At 37.4% G+C, this 19445-nt stretch overlaps 1 protein-coding gene across 4 annotated transcripts in view; it reads right to left on the minus strand.

Moving 5' to 3' along the window:
- Nucleotides 1-19445, minus strand: part of LOC139941110 (fibroblast growth factor receptor-like) — an 81230-nt gene that overhangs the window by 46696 nt on the left and 15089 nt on the right. For all 4 annotated transcript variants that reach the window (XM_071937543.1, XM_071937542.1, XM_071937545.1 and 1 more), the window contains exons 3-5: nt 7146-7363; nt 3979-4205; nt 2426-2552 (exon numbers count right to left, since the gene is read on the minus strand). In XM_071937543.1, the coding sequence (XP_071793644.1) occupies nt 2426-2552; nt 3979-4205; nt 7146-7317 (526 nt within the window). In that variant the 5' untranslated portion in view covers nt 7318-7363. The remainder of the gene's footprint in view (nt 1-2425; nt 2553-3978; nt 4206-7145; nt 7364-19445) is intronic.

Consider the following 19445-nt stretch of genomic DNA (forward strand, 5'->3'; position numbering starts at 1 on the left):
GAAAGAGTTAAAACAAGAGGGTAATGCATTATGGTTGTATTTATACATAAACTTACCTAAGTTAAGGCGATAAAGATCATTTAATTTTAGAAGTTTAAATTGTTCAAAAAGTGGAGCTGAATGATCACAATAACCAGCATTAGAAATGATTCGAACAGCCCGCTTTTGTAAAGTAAATAGTTTGTTACACTGAGTTGAAGAACACCCCCAAATGAGAATGCAATAGTTTCAGTACGGCAGAACAAAAGAATTATAGATGGTCAATAAGATATTACTAGGTAGGAAAAACTTTAAGCGATTCATTATACCTATATGTTTAGATATTTTAATTGATACATCTTTGATATGATTTTTCCAAGTTAAATGTTCATCAATATATATACCTAAGAATTTCGTGACTTTCAGTTGATTCAAGTTGATACCATTTAGAACTAAGGGAATAGATTGAGTGTATTTATATTGATTTGCACAAAATATAACATAGTTAGATTTTAGTATATTAATACATAACTTATTTGCTAAAAGCCAAGTACTTATTTTATAAAGTTCCAAGTTAAGGTTCTGAATTGCGGCATCTACATTATTATGACTGTACAATAAACTTGTGTCATCTGCAAATAAGCAAAATGAAATAATATCAGATGAGTTACAGATGTCATTGATGTAAATAATAAAAAGCAAGGGACCTAACCTGGAACCTTGTGGAACACCACAAAAAATAGGTTGATCAATAGAATTGACAGCATTATATGAAACAAATTGTTTTCTATTTGATAAGTAACTCTTGAACAAGTCCAAGGCTATTCCACAGATACCGTAATGTTCTAATTTACGAAACAAAATTTCATGATTATTTGTGTCGAAAGCCTTGGACAAATCCAAAAATATACCAATAGAGATGTTCTTGTCATCAATAGCTTGTGATAATTTATTAACTACATAAGAAATTGCTAGGTCAGTTGAGCGATTTTCTCTAAATCCAAATTGGGATTCAGACAAAATATTGTTTTTGTTTATAAAAGAGTTTAATCTAGAATAAATTAACTTTTCAAAAGTTTTTGAGAATATAGATACTACTGTGATGGGTCTATAGTTTTCAATATCATGCTTCTTGCCCTTTTTATGTATTGGAGTAACTTTGCCTATTTTTAACCCGTCAGAAAAAATTTCTAACGCAAAAGACATATTGAACAGCTCGGCTAAAGGCTTCCCTAATGAATACCTAGCCTGTTTAATAACAAAAGAACTTAAACCGTCACAGCCCGACGCCTTACCATGAGGAATTTTGTTAAGAATATCCACTACTTCCTCTTGTGTAATAGGCGTTAAGAAAAGAGAATGTGAACATCTGTCATTCAGAAAGGATTCAAATGCTGTATTACACAATGGGAGGTTACTAGCAAGCCTGGTGCCAATATTAACAAAGTAATCATTAAATGTATCAGCAATGTCTTTGTTATCATCTATTCTCATGTCATCCTGAATAAAATACGAGTCATAACGCATGTCCTTAAAGCCATTGGACCCTTTCGGTAAACAGTATTGTCCAAGGGCCACACTTCGTGTATCACAACTTCTATATCAAATAACAAACCTGTGAAAATTTGGGCTTAATCGGTCATCGGAGTCGGGAGAAAATACCGGGAAAACCCACCCTTGTATCCGCGCGTTTCACCGTGTCATGACATGTGTTTAAAATAAATCCGTAATTCTCGTTAACGAGAATTGATATTGTTTTACTGTTTTCTCGAAAAGTAAAGCATTTCATGAAATAATATTTCAAGAGAAGTATTTCACCACTACCTTCTGTAAACCCTGTAAGTTATTTGTAAATCTGTGAACTTTTTTTTTTTCCCTGTACCGAAAGGGTCCAATGGCTTTAAGCAAGACACTTAACCATAATGCTTAGTCCTTCGGATGGGATGTAAAGCCGTTGGTCCCATGTGTTTGTGTATTGTACGTTAAAGAACCCAGTGCACTTATGGAAAAGAGAAGGGGTTCCCCCGGTGTTCCTGGTTTGATTGGCAGCACATTGCGCCACCAAACTTTGTAAACCATTACATGGAAACAATTAAATGTTGGAGCACCTTGAGTATCACTGAGTGACGGCTATGAGCGTTACCCATCACTGAGTGACGGCTATGAGCGTTACCCATCACCGAGTGACGGCTATGAGCGTTACCCATCACTGAGTGACGGCTATGAGCGTTATATATAACACTCTTCTTAACCACATCAAGGATGCCAACACCATTCACATTTTCAAGAAACTCCTCAAATGTTTTCTCTTCCAACAAGTGTATCAAATCTAATTTCATCCGGTTGTCTTGAGCGCCTTTGAACAACTTTGGTTGATTTTGGCGCAATATAAATTCCCCCTGATTGATTGATTGATTTATTTGTTATTGTTATTATTATTACTCACCTTCAATGCCGATTCTGGTTGTATGCGAGATGTTGCCATACTCATTGCTGATGACACATGTGTATTCCCCTTCATCTACGTCTGGAGTTAGTCTCGATATCAATAACTTGAAACCATTGATGGTTATCTAAAGACAAAAAACAGAAGATGTATTCAAATAAAAAATTCTTTAAAACCCTTTAAAGGCAGTGGACACAGTTGGTAATTACTAAAAATAATTGTTAGCATAAAACCTACTTGGTAACGAGCTGCTGATAGTACAAAACATTGTGAGAACAGCTCCCTCTGAAGCAACGTAGTTTTCGAGAAAGAAATAATTTTCCACGAATTTGATTTGGAGACCTCAGAATTAGATTTTGAGGTGTTTTTTTCTTCCATTATTATCTCGCAACTTCGATGACCAATTGAGCAAAACAAAAATGACAGGTTTGTTATTTTGATACACCAAGTGAGAAGACTGGTCTTTGACAATTACCGAAGGTGTCCAGTGTCTTTGAAGACTAGCAGTTTAGTGGCCTTAACCTTTTAGCAAGCACGCAACATTAAACATAACATCACACACTCCTCGGTGCGCCATGAAAATTCAATCGATTTTCGGCTGTATCAAGAAATCGTCTGATAACTGTCGGTGTGATTATTTTCTTGTGTTACAAGTTGAGTTTATTTTGTAGAGGATGAAATTATCTTTTAAATGATTTTCACAGTTGCTTTGTTCGACTCACCAAATTCAAGCTTTCAGGTTGGAAACATAAGAGAGATCAATAAAAATTTGAAAACATTGTTTGCGTATCAAGTGAAGGTTTGTTTACGTGGAAAGATGTGCACACAAGTTTTTTCAAATTTACTGTCGTCCGACAGGAGAACAAAGCTACGAAAAATGGTTGAAAATAATCACAACATACCTTTAGAAATGAAAATGAATGCCTCTATTATCAACAGATACCTTCTGTACCTAAAATCTTTTGTAAAATCCTTTCAAATTGCAGTATTCCGTATGTAAAAACACCAGAAAGTTTGACGCAAAACAAGCGGGAGACTGCCATTTCTGTATACATGTGCGCATGGTACCTGGTCGTCCCCTATACGGTCCTTCTACACAGAGAATTTTTACATGCTAAAAAAATTTTCGCCTCATGATCACTGAGACAATTTTTTTTTATGACATTGTTTTACTCATTTCTCAGAAACTACAGCACCTCAGCAAGTAACATTTTCAGGGAAGCTTTCTACTATCATTATTTTTAAACTGTGTGAGTTTAATGTAAATCTGTGGAAATTGTGTTTTTTGATCTACAAAAAGTACCCCGACCCTTTAAGGATGTCTTATACTTCACCACATGACACGATCTAGCCATAGCCGTAACCGCCAATTCAAACATCGTCTTATAGACCGTGTACATCAAAGAAGCACGCAACGTGCAGCGTTCACGCTTTGATTTCTCTGGCACAAGCACGCACACACACACGCCCACGCTCACAGACGCCATGTTGTAGGGCAGATATGTGAATGGTGACGTCATATTCAATACGGTCCATTACACTTGACTACTCACCCTCGTAGCGACAAGGTAATCGGTCTCCCAGTTGAGCTTATTGTCCTTCAGCCAAACCACCTTAGCGGGAGGGTTGGCTGTGTAGGGACACTTCAATTTGATGGACTCCCCTGCGACACGTAGAAGGTCGTACTGCATGGTAAAGTCTTCTTTGAATCGAGGTGCAGAGTAATCTGGTTCTCCCTCATCCACTTCGGAAAACAAAGAACTTTCCAAGTTCGAGGATTCTAAAGGTTTTATAACAAACAAAAAAGCAATAATTAATAATAATGAAGACATTTGTAAAGCGCCTTATGCAAAAGAGCCTGTAAGCGCATAAAGAGAACAGTCAAATATACAACAAGTGACAGATACAACTACAAGTAAGCAGGTTATAGATAAGCAGCTTCAAACAAATGAGTTTTTAACAGAGAACTAAAACAGTATAAAGAACTTGCTTAGCAAATATGCCCAGGAAGACTATTTATATATAATAATAACAATAATAATAAAAAAAATAATAATAAAAACATGTTTGGTTAAGAAGCATATTTGTAGCCATTCGCACACAACAAATACTGAAGTTTTATTCCAACAACTTGAACATCAGCTGTATTTTTATTTTTCACTTCTTCGTTTTGGACAGAAAGCTTTAAAAAGCAGACCATTAAAAATAAATCTTGTTGGTTAGTGAAAATCAGACTTATAAGCACAAAAGTACCCTTTGTGAAATAACCCACAAAATGAAAGCAGAATGTAAATTTGAGTGGGAATTACACCGACACGTTCATCAACTTGAGACAGTTTCAGCTCAACATAAAAAACACAAGCAGTTCTCGAAAACCCTCAAAACTTCTGTCAAGTTGAATAGAATATCCCCATAGCAGTCTTACTAAGTGTTCCATAACAACTTTCACATCTAAATACCATCTTTATCTCATCTTGTCCATCACCAATCATCATCCCATGACATCTACCAGGAGTTGAGAATCGAGGTTGGAGGGATAACTGACAGGCCCGACCCATAGAACAAGGTGAAGGTTATCTTCTCTTAAAGATTAAACCAATCCATCTACAACTTCACCATCCTCACTCCTCAACAGCTGGCACCTCTTGGCTGATTATTACTATGATAACCAATCCCACATTCCATATGTTACAGGACTAGATGGAGTTAACTTATCCAGTACTTGAACCAAATGAGAAAGACCAGGAAGAGTAAAAATGACCAGCCACTTTCATCTAGATTATGGATAGACTCCGGTCCCACATAGGTAACCAACATCCATGCTCCACTAAAAGCAAAAGGGCCTCATATGTGAAGGTTGGACGCTTCGTTCCTTGATGAGAAAGTATTAATTCCCCTTTGAACATTTTAAAAGGCACCAAGGCAATAACTTAAGGTAACTTTTTGCCCCATCGCCCCAAACCTCCTGACCCCTAAATGTATCCATCAACAACAATACCACCATGATTTTGACAGCAGTATCACCACATTTTTTTTAATAATCACAATTGAATGGTATTGATATATCTGATCCAAAGTGTTTTTTCTTCGATAAAACTCAACACCACACAACACATAAATCACTATTGTTTGCCATTAATAACATCTTTTGCTAATACAGCCAATGCAATAGTATATCCCTGTCAAACTTGACTGCCTGCTGCTGTCTTGTGCATCAACAACCAAACCCCCCCCCCCCCCCCAAGCCCACTGATAAACTAATCCTACAAAACCTCTAGCATCTGCCGTAAATCGCACAACGCATTAAAATTCACAAGTCATGAACATCGGCTTCCAAGAAACATGTTTCTAAACTTTTCTCTCTAAGTGAAGGTTGAAAAAATTAAAAAACTGGGAGGCGACTCTTCGTACTTTCACCAAAAGATTTCCCAATTGACCGGATGAATCACTTTCTTCAGAACTTCGCTGATTAACGCTTTCAAATTCTTAAGAGGAATGCTCTTTATCACTTTCAACTTGAAGATTGCAAAACAGAGACTCCGATGCCAAGACAATTAATAATAATGTAAATACCACGAGGCAACACTGCACTCCAGGGAAGAAGCAAAATATTTAGAGAAAAACAATTTTACATCACAGGATTTACATCAGCCTCTGACAGTTACACAGTACACTGTCTAAGCATCCAGTTTACATGCAGTTGTGTTATCAATTTTTTTCCCAACTCATAACTTAGTTTCTGAACTGGATGGTCACACATGTAACCGACCAGGGCTCAATTTCACAGAGCTGCTGAAGCAAAAAAGTTTGCTTAAACAAAAAATTTGTTGCTTAGTAAAATCAGATTACCTGCCAAGACTCCACTTAATTGCTATTCTAAGTAAACAATAGCTTAATGCTAGTCACAAGCAATGTATATGGCATGAAATTTTGGCCAGTAACATGTGTAAAATAAGCGAGCTATTTTCGTGCTTAAGCAAAATTTTGCTGAAGCAGCTCTATGAAATTGGCCCCAGTTCGCTGAAAAATGTTTTTAAAACTGTTCATATGATTAAAAAAATTGTGTCCTCTTTGAAGAGCATACAAATTCTAAAGTAGGCTATTAAAGGAAGCGGACACTATCGGTTATTACTCAAAATAATTATTAGCATAAAACCTTACTTGGTAACGAGTAATGGGCAGCTGTTGATAGTATAAAACATTGTGAGAAACGGCTCCCTCTGAAGTAACATAGTTTTCGAGAAAGAAGTAAATTTCCACGAATTTGATTTTGAGACCTCAGACTTAGAATTTGAGATCTCGAAATCAAGCATCTGAAAGCAATTAACTCCGTGTGACAAGGGTAGTTTTCTTTTACTATTATCTCTCAACTTCGACAACCGATTGCGTTCAAATTTTCTCAATTTTATGCATGTTGAGATACACCAAGTGAGAAGACTGGTCTTTGACAATTACCAATAGTGTCCACTGTCTTTAAATATCTGTTCATGAGATTAAAAACATTGTGTCTTCTGAAGATTATGTAGATTATAATGTACATGTAGGCTATTAAGAAACATTTGGGAACAGCATCTCCAGTGCTAATAAAGTGTATCAAAGAGCATTTCTTATTTTGTATGGAAAAAAACATAGTATTGTTTTTGTTTACCAGACAGACTATAAAAAGTCTGAGTTCAGCTAATTCAGCACAAATTTTTAACCCTGCCTGCTTAATATTTACCTGGCATCAGTGTTGTGGCTTGTTGCCCTGCTGCGTAGCTGAGCAGGCACAAGATGAGAACTCCTTGGAAGACATGCCTCCATAACCTACAAAGCTCTCCAAACGTCATGTTGAGTCTTACTGCATGGCAAACCCTGTTACAACGGCAAGGGGTCGCTGGCAAGGGGCTCATGCCCTCAATCTTTCAGACGATGTGATGACGGCTTTGTCCGCCAGTCCTGCAAAGACAAAGAAATGCAAAGTATACCGGGTCAGTATTTAACTCCATCAGTTAAGTATGCGAAGTCGTTAGTCTGTCTGCTCATGGTGCGACTCAGACAAACGCTTCCAATGATAAAACAGACATTCTCTTCGTCACCATACCGGCTTTCGATATCAAGTTGTGGATCAAACCTGTCACTTCCTATCATAATGAGCTCAATCCAGATAACTTCTTCACTGGTTTGACAGCTCACAAAAGACCAAGTAATTGGTTCTGATACCATACCTGAGAGGAAGCAGGCAAGAGGTAGACAATTACCTGCCACTTAGTGCTGATAACGAAGCGTGTGGTGCCAAATAAGGGAATCCATCATGCTCAAAGACAACTCCAAAGACTTTATTTGAACTTATCTCTTCCTCAGAAGACGGTCAGAACACAATGAACAAAATGTCAAGCAGTATAAACACGCTTAGAGCCACTACTACTCAAAAAAGATATTTTTACATGGTGTCGCTGCAATCCTTACTTACTTAAATAAAGTCACATATACCACTTTCATCTCTTATATATGAAAGTAGGCTTCCTGGCAGCATCCACTTCAACACATCAATTGAACAACAGAAATCTCATCTTTAACCAATATGTAAAAACGTTTCTTAGAAGCTAGACCGTTATCCTCAATCACAACTTGCCTCAGGCTTTTCTTAAGACAAATGATACAATTAAAACCATCTCTACTATGTTGGACGCTGTCAACATTTGACTGCAGGCAGTTAACACTACATGCATGTGACATCCAGGGTGGTTGGTTTATCCACTGTCGATGAGGGAGAGGAATCTTTCCGCCGGAAAAATAAACTCAACCCTTGATACGCACCTCATTTAAGCTGGCATTCAGTTACAAGTCAATTACCGTAATTGAATACTATTGCGGGTAATCTGAGTTCTGATAATGGATATTGTACAAATTGAGTGTAACAACCGACAAAAAGGTTCAGGTAATTATATTAACTGCCAATTAAAAGCTTCGTGTTGTATCAAGTGAGACTTCTTTTTTAAGGGGATTGAGAGAATTCAGCAGTTCTAATTTTTGATTCCTTGAATTCTGCCTTCTCGAAAAAAAGATGCTCTACTCCCGATGAAAGTAGAAGATGAAGAAGTTGTTGTTTCTACAAAAACTCTACAAATTTAATTTATTACTAGTTAGTCGTTAAAGTGCTCTTTTCCTTGAGGAAATCTCATAATCCTGAAGAGAAAAAATGGGATCGTGGTCATCCCCCTTCGCCAGAGTGGCTAACAAAATTATTTAACAAAATAGTCTGCTTAACTATTTTGAATAAGATATACAATTGAATAAAAACATTTGAAACATCCCGCTAGTTTACTTTCATCTTCCCAGGGTACAATTTACTTTGAATGCTGTGTTTGCTACTTTTCATTTAAGACAATCTGATAAATGTTGATCTTCTTATCAAACTGTCACCAAACCAATGAAAATTAAACTTAATTTTTTTTCATTTTAGACAACAGACAAACTTTGCTTTTCTTTTAAGATTACCATCAAATCAATGGGAACTAAACTTTCATTTAGCTGATACATTTTTCTTTTCTTTTCAAATTATTAAACCAATGAGAAATTGGTGACATTACAACTCGGTTTCAAATCTATCTGATCATTATTATTAAGTTACCATTTTAAAAACATATTCAATGCTTTGTTTAGAAACTGAGACAAAAACTTTAATTTATAATTTTGCCATTTAAATATTCAAAATTCTACTGTAAAAAAATTTCTACATAAGTAATCGCATCATTACCTTTGATCTAGAAGATAGGTAAGAATCTCGCTTAAGCTAACTATGGATTTTTCCCCTGCATGGTTTGAATAGCACTGTGCATACAATCGTTATCCACACGTTGGTTTTAAGGGAAAACATCTCTAATATTATGTAGTCCAGAATCGAGTATTTTACGTTAAGCTCATAAAATTTAAATTCTTGTTTAAATACGACTTAGGGTTACAACGTCATCAACTGATTGATGTTACTGTTAAATCTGGTGCATAGCTGTAAAATCTGAACGGAACTAATCCATCAAGGCACAAAAGGTTCCGCCGGGTGCACTTTTTTTCACACAGGATATAAAATTCTGACCACTGTGGGAGAATCAAATCTAAGATGTGTCCAGTGAGGCGTGACTTGGAACACCCTTTTCAGGTCAATTGTGTAGCACAGTTCTTTATTAAGGTAGTGTGGCTGGGGGGGGGGGGGGGGTGGGGGGAGTGCAATTGATTGTGGTGTCACTCTTCCCAGTCCGCTGACCAACAACAAAAATAAAAGTTCATGAGGGAGGGCAAACAAAACTAGCCAGTGTTCATTGTTAACAAGTGTATTTCATCAGCTCTGGGTTATGTCGGGCAAGTGGTATACAGAATGTACAAAGGGTAACTTGTTTACAAAATGATGGAGTAGATGCATCTAATGGGAAATGTACACCACCTTCATGTGTTGGGCTTTTTAAAAAAAGAAACTCAAATTCTTCAAGAATCCTTAGTTATTCCACAGCATCTTATGGGTAGTCAAATTCTTCAAGAATCTTTAGTTATTCCACAGCATCTTATGGGTAGCTGAATGAATAAATACGAACTATGAAAACTAGTTTGTCCAACTTTGCAATACTCAATCCATCAAACCGGCTAAGACACGATGATAATTCTTTAGGGTTTGGAATAGTGCAGTGGGGCTCATAAATGTGCGTTTCTACATTTCTAAAATCTCCAGATAACCAACAAATAAAGTTAACACCTTATAGAACAATACTTCTGTGTCTATTTTAAAAACTGGAGTTGTTTTTTTAGTGGGGCTCAAAAAAAATGTGTTTCTACAACTTTAAAATCTCCAGATAACCAACAAATAAAGTTAACACCTTATAGAACAATACGTATGTGTCTATTTTAAAAACTGAATTTTGTTTACTTTTTTTTTGAGAGGGAGGGGAGGGGGATATGGTTTGGGGGCGATACAGCTGAGAAACATTTTTTCCCCAATAGCCTATCTAGGTTATTATATTGGCTTTGAATGTTTTCATCTATCAACAACCGAACTGGAACTAGTTCAAGCAATGTTACCACCTTCTGACCCATAACCCATGCAGTGTAAATCACAAGTTACCAATAAATTGTCTTTTGAAAAACACCCTTCTATTCAGATCATCACAATCACAATTTTACAGACACAGGACATGGTGCAACAAAGCTTTAAAGGCACATTGTAAACCTTCATCTTTCAAACAACAGCTGTCATGCAGACGTAGTTGTTAATATAAAATCAAACCACCTGGAAAATTTTTTTTCAAACATGGAATTTAAGTTTAAGACGACATTTCCCAAACAGACTCAGATTAGTATATAAAAGGGTTCTTGCCAGTCGTGCACATGCTCAAACCTTTGCGCACAATACTGAGCATGTGTGCGCAGTGTCAGAGTAAAAAAAAAACTTTTATGTTGGCTGCCACTAGCGTCTCAATAGTCTCCCATTGAAGAGAAAAAAGTATTTACTGCAAATTCAGCAGTTTTTGAGCGGAGATAAAATCTCTTGACAAGGAGCTCAGTTCATCTTCTTACTCAAAAGTTCAGATTCTATAAAGCATGGGAAATCTAATGGCATTGAGAACAACCTTGTAAAACCCCAGTTAAGCACGACCACAGGTTCCTGTGTCTAAACCCATATGGGCTAGTATTGACCAGGGTCACTCATGAAGCATTTCAATGCTGATTTGTGAGGGTAGGTCTGGGTAGATCTGCCTAACACAATTCATCTATCCATGCATCGAGGCCTTGGAATACCACGATCCACTCTAGGATTTCTTTCCTTTTATTTCTCTCTCATTTAATACACTGTGGTCTCAACCTGCCTCCTGTCAACCCCTAGATAGGGGAGGGGGGCCTATCCCTTAGCTGGCTTAAGGGGTCCGAACTGATGCTACAAACTGATTAAGCCTACTTGATTCGACCTACCATAAACTGCAAACCATTATTTGTTTCTAACAATATTTGTTTCTAAAAAAAATAAATTGTTGGGAGTTGTACAATTGATCTATTATCATGTCCACAGGTTTTGTGCTTTAACTTTTTGACTGGTATCCTGCTAATGACATATAACTGGTATCCTCCTAATTTTTGCTAAGCAGAAATGTTATAAGCAACGTTTTCGGCTGAAGCACCTACAATATTCAGTCTTTCAGCAACAACTGAGAGACTCCTAAATGTTTTCTATCATTGTAAAGATAAGGGATATTTTAACACTAGGGTCAATATGAGTTTATTTAGCGTGATGCCCCTTATCGTAGCTCGGTATCTCGTGTTTAGGCTACCTATTCAATTCAATGGGACTATGAGGACAGAGGACATGCAGTCTGGCCCCTTTTTTTATAGCTTTGCATACCAAAGCATGACAGACACCAATGGGAACCATGCAGCCTCAGTTTTTATCATGATGTATTTTTGGCTCAGTGAGCGATTAGCACAGCAAACAACAACACAAATGGGTTGTCATCACACAGTACCGTTCACTGTTCAAAATAAGCATTCATTTTCCCCAAAATAAATCAGTCTAAATATACCAACTGGTTACATCGTTCCTGTTTGCTGGGTTACCTAATCCTGCCGAGCGTTTACTTTACTGAGCTCAGCAGAAGCCAACTCCACCGAGCATAAGTGGTAACAAGTACAAACCCTCTTGTAAATTGTCTCAATGCACTTTGAAAAAAAAGAGACATGTATACATAGAAACCAAACACAAACGTGACGATGATCTTTTAAGTCACTTGTTTTCAAATAATACACTTTCAAACAAGAGACGTGCATACTTAGATAAAAAAAACGACGTATATCTTTTACAAACTACATCACTTGTGTTCATATTCATTGTCTCTAAATGCACTTTGAAAAAAGAGACGTGCATACATAAAAACCAAACACGGCGTACATCTTTTACGTCACTTGTTTTCAAATTGTCTCTTAATGCACTTTGAAAAAAGAGACATGTATACATAACCAAACACAAACATGAAGTAGATCTTTTCAGCACTTGTTTTTCAAAGGGGTTCAATACTGCGTCTTCCCTTTAACAACCCTGGGTATTTTGTTCACCTCATTCAAATCAGAGTCCCCCAGTTAACCCAGAGCTGTATGATACCATGATGTCATGAGACAGCTCACACACACAGCTTCCCATAAACACCAAACTGCAGCGCTCTGGCAGGTTATAAAGTCACCATCAGCAAACATCTAGGTCATCTCATTCCCAGGGGTTGCTTCACTGACCATATAAGTACTTGGGTACATGAGTGTTTGTTTAGTTTGGCTCTCGAGGATAGTTGGGTTCTTGGGCGTGTTGCTTTGTTTCAAATAGAGGATATGTTTAAAGGGAAGGTTTATGTTTTGTAATCACTCTTAAAATAAATGACAATTAAGCATTTTGAGAAACATTTCACTTTGAAGTAATGTGGTAAAATATTTGTTATGCCACAAAATTTGAATATGAGAAGTGTTACCAAGGATTATTAAGGATTACTTCCTGCATGAACATACTCACGTTATCTCAAAAGCCCAACCATTTTGAAATGAAATTTTCACACTTAAATTTGTTTATACACTCTAGTCCTTTATTCATATTGGATTAAAAAAATCGAACGATTCCAAAAACCGAAGTATACTTTGACTTTAAAGTTTTGGTTCATTCCAAATCTCAAGATGAGACTTAACCATCGTCAGGAAATTTAGTTTGAATCAATCGTACTGATCTTTGCCAGAAATGTTCACACACAAAAAGTTGTATACAAATTATTAGAAATAGCAGAGTAAACTTATCAGTGACAATTAGGGGCTCACAAGAACTCAGGTTTTTAAAGAATGTACTCATTAAATCACAATTTTGTATCATCTCTTGAACTTTTTAAGCTGGCTTAAGGAGATTTCTTATCTCGCTACAATAACAGTCCTTCACTGTTGAAAATCCATTACATTGTCACTCCGCTAATAATGTTTATTCAGATGTTAGGAATGTCTTGTGGTTAACAGACAAGAAGGCTGTGGTTTGCTGACTCTCTTCCAAGATCTATACAAGATGTTGGACACAGCAGCACTTTTCCTCATTATCACTAGAACCATGCCCACACATAAGTGTGCACCAGCCATGCACGTGTGGTACCGGGTGTGGTATAGTCGTCAGCGATGAACTGGCATCGGTACGAAATCTTCTGGTAAAGAACTTTCGTATAAATAGCGCGGGTGCACTTGTTCTCAGGCCAAGGCCTTCGAGATTGATTTTGCAAAATGCTAACTCTTCCATATGCAGATGTTAGGTTAGGGTTAGGCTGAAATAAACATTACGCATCGAGAAGGAGTGAGCAGGGGAAAAAATGAAATTAAAAAAACAGATCAAGATTTTTCAAGTTGTGCAGCGCTACAGTGTTGCTGCACGTACTTAATCGCAATGATGAAACTGGAAGCTTACGGGAATGCGACTTGAACATTGTGTGTCACGCGAATCGCATGCGCTTCATTCCCCTGTGTGTACGTATGTGAACGAGAAATGCATTCGCGTAATACGTCCCAAGAGTACGCATAATATTCGAGCCCTAAAGGTTAAAAATTAATTCGCAAGAATTTAAGGGCACTCATAACAACAAGCAGCAACAAAAGTTGTAATTTTGTGTCGCAGTTTTCAATCCTCCCTTGCCAGTTTTGATTGATACCTGACCACATTTTGCTTCATCAAATACAAAGGTTTAGCCATCGAATCCTGGTTTCAGACCTAGGATACCAGTTTTTTAGCCACGCACTAATAAAACAAACTAAACGAGACAACAAAACATTATGCTTGAATAATTTTATCTGTCTTCTAACTTTTCTCTCATCACGCGCTCGATGTGTACAAAACCAGGCAAAGTCCACTACAATCAGCTGCAGTAACAATGGAGAAGCAGCAACCGCGGGAAATAATGTACACAGTAAAGTCAATATTTCTCATCACACACACGGCTGGCAGCTTGCCAGCAAAAGAAAAAGTTTGGACTTGGCCAGATCCATTTTTGCAGGCGGGGGAAAGCTGGCTACAAAAACTGAATTATCCGAAGTGTTGGTTACAGAGATTGTTGATATATGTATCAGTGGTAATCCAAGTACAGAATTCATATTCCTATTGTATGTTAATAGACGTGGCGTGTTCAAAGAGGTCTTTACAGGTGGGGGAAAAAAGAACAAAAAATGATAACATCACCTGAAAATAGACTAGAATGCTGACGTACTTGTTGTTATGATAACGCACACAATAAGTTGCAACTTTTTTGGATACTGCGAGCAAAACAAACTAACCTGGAGGGTCCACGATTCTATGAATCAACTGTTCAAAAATGTTTCTTTTGTTAATGAAAAGAGAAGGCAAAGCTTTCAAGTCTTTTTTTTTTTTTTTTTTTAATACGACAACAACATTTTACTTGGCACCTGTTCAAATGTACTATTTAAGATCAAAACAAAGTGTTTCATCATTTATATCCAGTTGGACCAGCAGAACTAATCATGTTGACAACAAATATCTTACAGGGTTTACCTCGAAAGATACCTCTTTCCAATTCAGGTTTTGAAACATATTTCAATAGCGTGTTAAGTCAAACAGGCTGATCTTACCGACTACATACACAGTTTTGCGATGAGTTTACCAGTTATTTCTTAATGCAGTTAGTCGGCAGCACCCTAAAGAATTAAAGTGGAAGAGTAAGTTATTAAATTAAAGACTAAACTCCTCTTGATGCTGCAGGTATGCAAACACGGAGTAGCACTCTCGCTATTACCTTACCCAGTGCAAGCAAGATCTTTATAATGATATTTCCTGTAGACTCTTATTGTTTTCAAAACAATTATTTAATCACTTTAAGCTAACATCAAACAAAACTTTGCCCCCCCCCCCCCCCAATTCCAAATAATTAAAATGAATCGGCTGTTCTACAACAGGAACAGGCCTTTGGGGCAGAGGGGTTGGTATGCCTGAAATTTTACAGTTCAAAACTTAAGGCGGGGTATACTTTTTGTAATTTTCAAGACCAGTATTCAAACTTGGTGAATCCCAGCATTGTGCATGAAATTACTAACCTCTGATAATCAAAGTAGCAAGAAAACCATGGAAAAACCCCCACCTTTATTGCATAAAATTGTATGCTTTCAGAAAAAGGATTTATGCCCCAAAAATTTTAAAAAAATCTTGTGTAAAATTACCTCTTTCTCTAAAACTACAATACTTCAGAGGGTGTCATTTCAAGCAATGTTTTACAACACTAACAGCTCTCCACTCCAGAGTTCTTTATCACTCACAGAAATAAATTGCTTACCAAAAGAGCACAATGTAGATACCAAAGGTTCTCTCTGCGTGCAAGTACCAACTTCTAATATCGGGTACAAATACTATTTTGGCCTTCTCTTTCTGTTTTTTTCCTTCTTGCTTTGCCAATATTATCCCAAACTGTTTCACTGGGCAGTTTCCCCCTTGGGTCACACACCCTGACAAAGATAGATTTGATAGGGACAACAAAGGTTCTCATGATTCTGGATCAAGAAATACTAACTTAGAACATAAATTTGATATGCAATTGCCGAGAGAAAAGAAACTATTGAATGATGCTTATCTGTAAGATTTATTTGGACTCCATGTTTTAACCATTAGTGGCTGGCTAGAGTCTCAAATTCATCTGTGTTTTTAGAAATTTTATTTATTAGGGACCTTGATTTATATCATAGCAGGTTCCGAATCCCTCTAACTAGAACCCCCCCCCCCCCTCCTGTTGCAACTATGGTAGTTTGATCATAGCATGGTTTTTGTTCTCTCACTTCCGGCTGGGGGACTCCGACCAGACTATTTCTATAATTTGGTAATTTATTTCTTCTAATCTACAAAACATATCTTTTAAATTTCCATCTACAACTATTCACCGTTTTGAGATACACTGGATCCCAAGTCTCGCTTTTGTTGGTTTGCTCAACTAGGGTCATTTGAAAATGTAGTGTTACTTGTACTTTTAGGTGTAATCGCTAAATCCTTTGAGGAAAGGGTTTTCCTTTCAATCTTTTAATCCCCCCAAAAGAAATGTTTAAATGCTCTGCTGGAGGATAAACAGTACATGTTCACTTAGAGATGATCTTTTTTCTTTAAGTCACAATAGGTTTGGCCAACTGAAGTTGATTTTCTACGACAGAACCGAACATGATATTTGTTTTCAGTTCAGTTGAGTGTGCCAACATCCCACAACCTTGCTCCACCGTGAACTTGAAGTAGTTTACAATACAGGCCTCCCACTGGCACCTTATAGACCAGCTACCACTAGGGTCACAACCATAATGGGTTACTACGTGGGAATGACTGACGGCCAGGTTGAATTGGATGCAAACGTCACAACGAAACCCTGTATGAAGCCTCATGCTTGGGCGCCTGGGTTATTCTATACCAGCCTTGTGCCTAGCACCACATGGGTATACTTCTAATAAGTCTCTATGGGACGGTAGGTTCACAGTCAACTGTCTCGTCTAGCCTAGCGCATTCACAGAACCACCCAGGCGCCGACTGTAATTCAAATCTGTAAGCCAGTACTGTGTTGTAGTCCAAAAATGGCTGGTACAACCACAAACACAAACAAAAAGCCCCTCACAGAACAATTTACACAATGGACCCATCTTTTGGGACCTACCTGTATAGAGGAACCATCCATGGTCCTTTCCCTACATGAATGGGTTAAACTATAGAGTTCTTTCTCTACGGTTGAACAGTTATTTTGTGATTGCCCACCAAACTCTCTCTGCATCTGCTCCTCAGTAAATCTATTTTTGTTTCCCAACACAATACTCCAAAGTAAACCTACTTTTATTTTTCCAATGCAAAAGCAAGTTAAGCAATGCGTTGTGTCAATCTTAAGGTCAAGATTGTTCAGTCGCAAGCAAAATCCATCAAAATCAGACAGCTGTGAACCCCCCCCCCCAATCAAAAAAGGTTTTTAAGTTATCTTAAACAAATGGGCTCTTTTCATTAATACCGTCCAAAATAAGCATGTATCTGTTCATAGTCCCCCAGGAAGTTTGCAGAAGGTTTGAGAGGATCATAAGATGGCAATCAGTACAAATTTCTGGTGTTGCATTCCCTGGGAATTGGCTCAGTGTTTTTTATTTGATCCCAGCAACATAGTCATTCCATAGAGAAAGGACCACATTCTCTATAATATTATAATAAGACTTTCAGTTTGTTATTTAGAAACTGAAGCCATGTTCAAAACGGCTACTTCAGCTACAGTTACAGCTAGATCAGCGCGTCTGCCAGTGTTGAAGAATAGGCAAAACTTACCGTACCTATAGCCAAAGTCGCTGTTTCAGACATGGCCATAGTAGTTACCTCGAACGTTTTATATTTATTTCCCACAAACCCTCTACAGTCCAGGGATTTCTGAGGTCAGTTACATCTGCTGTATCCTAGACCTGAGCCTGTGCCACACCTGTTCCCACTAATGACAAATTGACAGTGATTACCACTGTAGTGTAACAGTGGCTTCATCTAGGCCATTGCCCAGATGGCATCCACCATCAGTTTGTAAACCTGGCCACTAATAAACCTCCTCAGTTAGGTTACATTCTCTCAACATACCATTAACTTGTCCTACTGTTAACCATAGTACATTCTCGTTGCTGTAACTTTAAAAACAAAAAATTTTTTTTCTCCATGGTTTGATCAAAGTATGGGCTCGAAACTTCCCAGTTTTTTTTTATGAAGTGCCTAATGGAAAAGATGCCTATTTAGAAATAATTTACTATACATCCTCCTGCGAAGTATTTTTTATAATTATATTTTTGACAAGGTGGTAAGTATTCCCTTGTTGTCTTTTCAAACAAGGTACATTTAAAGTATTACCATACCCAAGGATGTTTATATTTGAAGTACCAGCGTCTTGACTGAGCTTATGAGTACAGCTTTTGATAAGGAGTCCAACTGTTTTTAATTACTAAGTTTCCTTTCTTCAGTCTATTAATCCACATGTCAAAGTTGCATCTCATCTGGGGGACAGCTCATCACTGGATAAACTGAACATCTGATTATTGGTAGAAGACCATTTGGAAGGCATTGGCTTTACCCACTCCAGTGGACATAATAAGAACCACAGCTATGAAGTCCTTCACTGTAATGACACGGCCTAATTGCAACATCATTTTTCGGGGTGAGGTCGTTCCAATCACTGAAGTTTGTGCACTGCGTAAAATTACCCAAATCTAGCGCTGTATCGGTTATCCAGCATTTTACAAACAACACTGTCGTAAATCACGTCCCTGCAAACTTGATTTTGCCTTACATGGTCAAGACATCAACCATGATGAGGTTAGCGAGACCTCAAAGTGTTACAATGCCATTATGGTAATGAACTGACGTGTCATTAAAGGCACATGACACTATTGGTAATTGTCAAAGACAACTACTCTCACTTGGTGTATCCCAACATATATGCATAAAATAACAAATCTAATCTTCTCACATTAATGTTTGAGTAATTACCAATGGTGTACAGTGCCTTTAAGATATCACAACCAGACATTTCAGACAGATGGGAGCATTCTTCAACACCAGGTGATTGCCAAGACATTTCTTACAAGATGTTTCCAGGCTATCTGCCAATCACTGGACTCCTGCCATCTTGGCTACATGTTTTTAGTTCCAAGACAGAACCCCACGCTGAGAGTTCCTTAGATTGTTATCATCAAGGATAAGGGAGTGCATAACCCTGTCTAGTCCTATATCTTCAATGTGTATTTAGAGTGTGTAAATCGCTTGCAGTGTAACTACCCATTCAAGTCTTATTTAAGTTAATAAACGATTTGTGAATTCACTTTAAAAAAGTGCTTTCCAATTTTAAGTTTCAATTCATGAACTTAGATTCCAATTCTACTCCACAGTTCCAGTTAAACAAATTTACTGCAAAATTTTCAATTAGAGAAGAAAACAAATTTATTTCAAGAGTTTAATATACATATATCTCAAGACTCTTATAGTTACATACCCTCATCTTTAGCAAGA

Source organism: Asterias amurensis, chromosome 8, assembly GCF_032118995.1.
Source record: "Asterias amurensis chromosome 8, ASM3211899v1".
Lineage (NCBI taxonomy): Eukaryota > Metazoa > Echinodermata > Asteroidea > Forcipulatida > Asteriidae > Asterias > Asterias amurensis.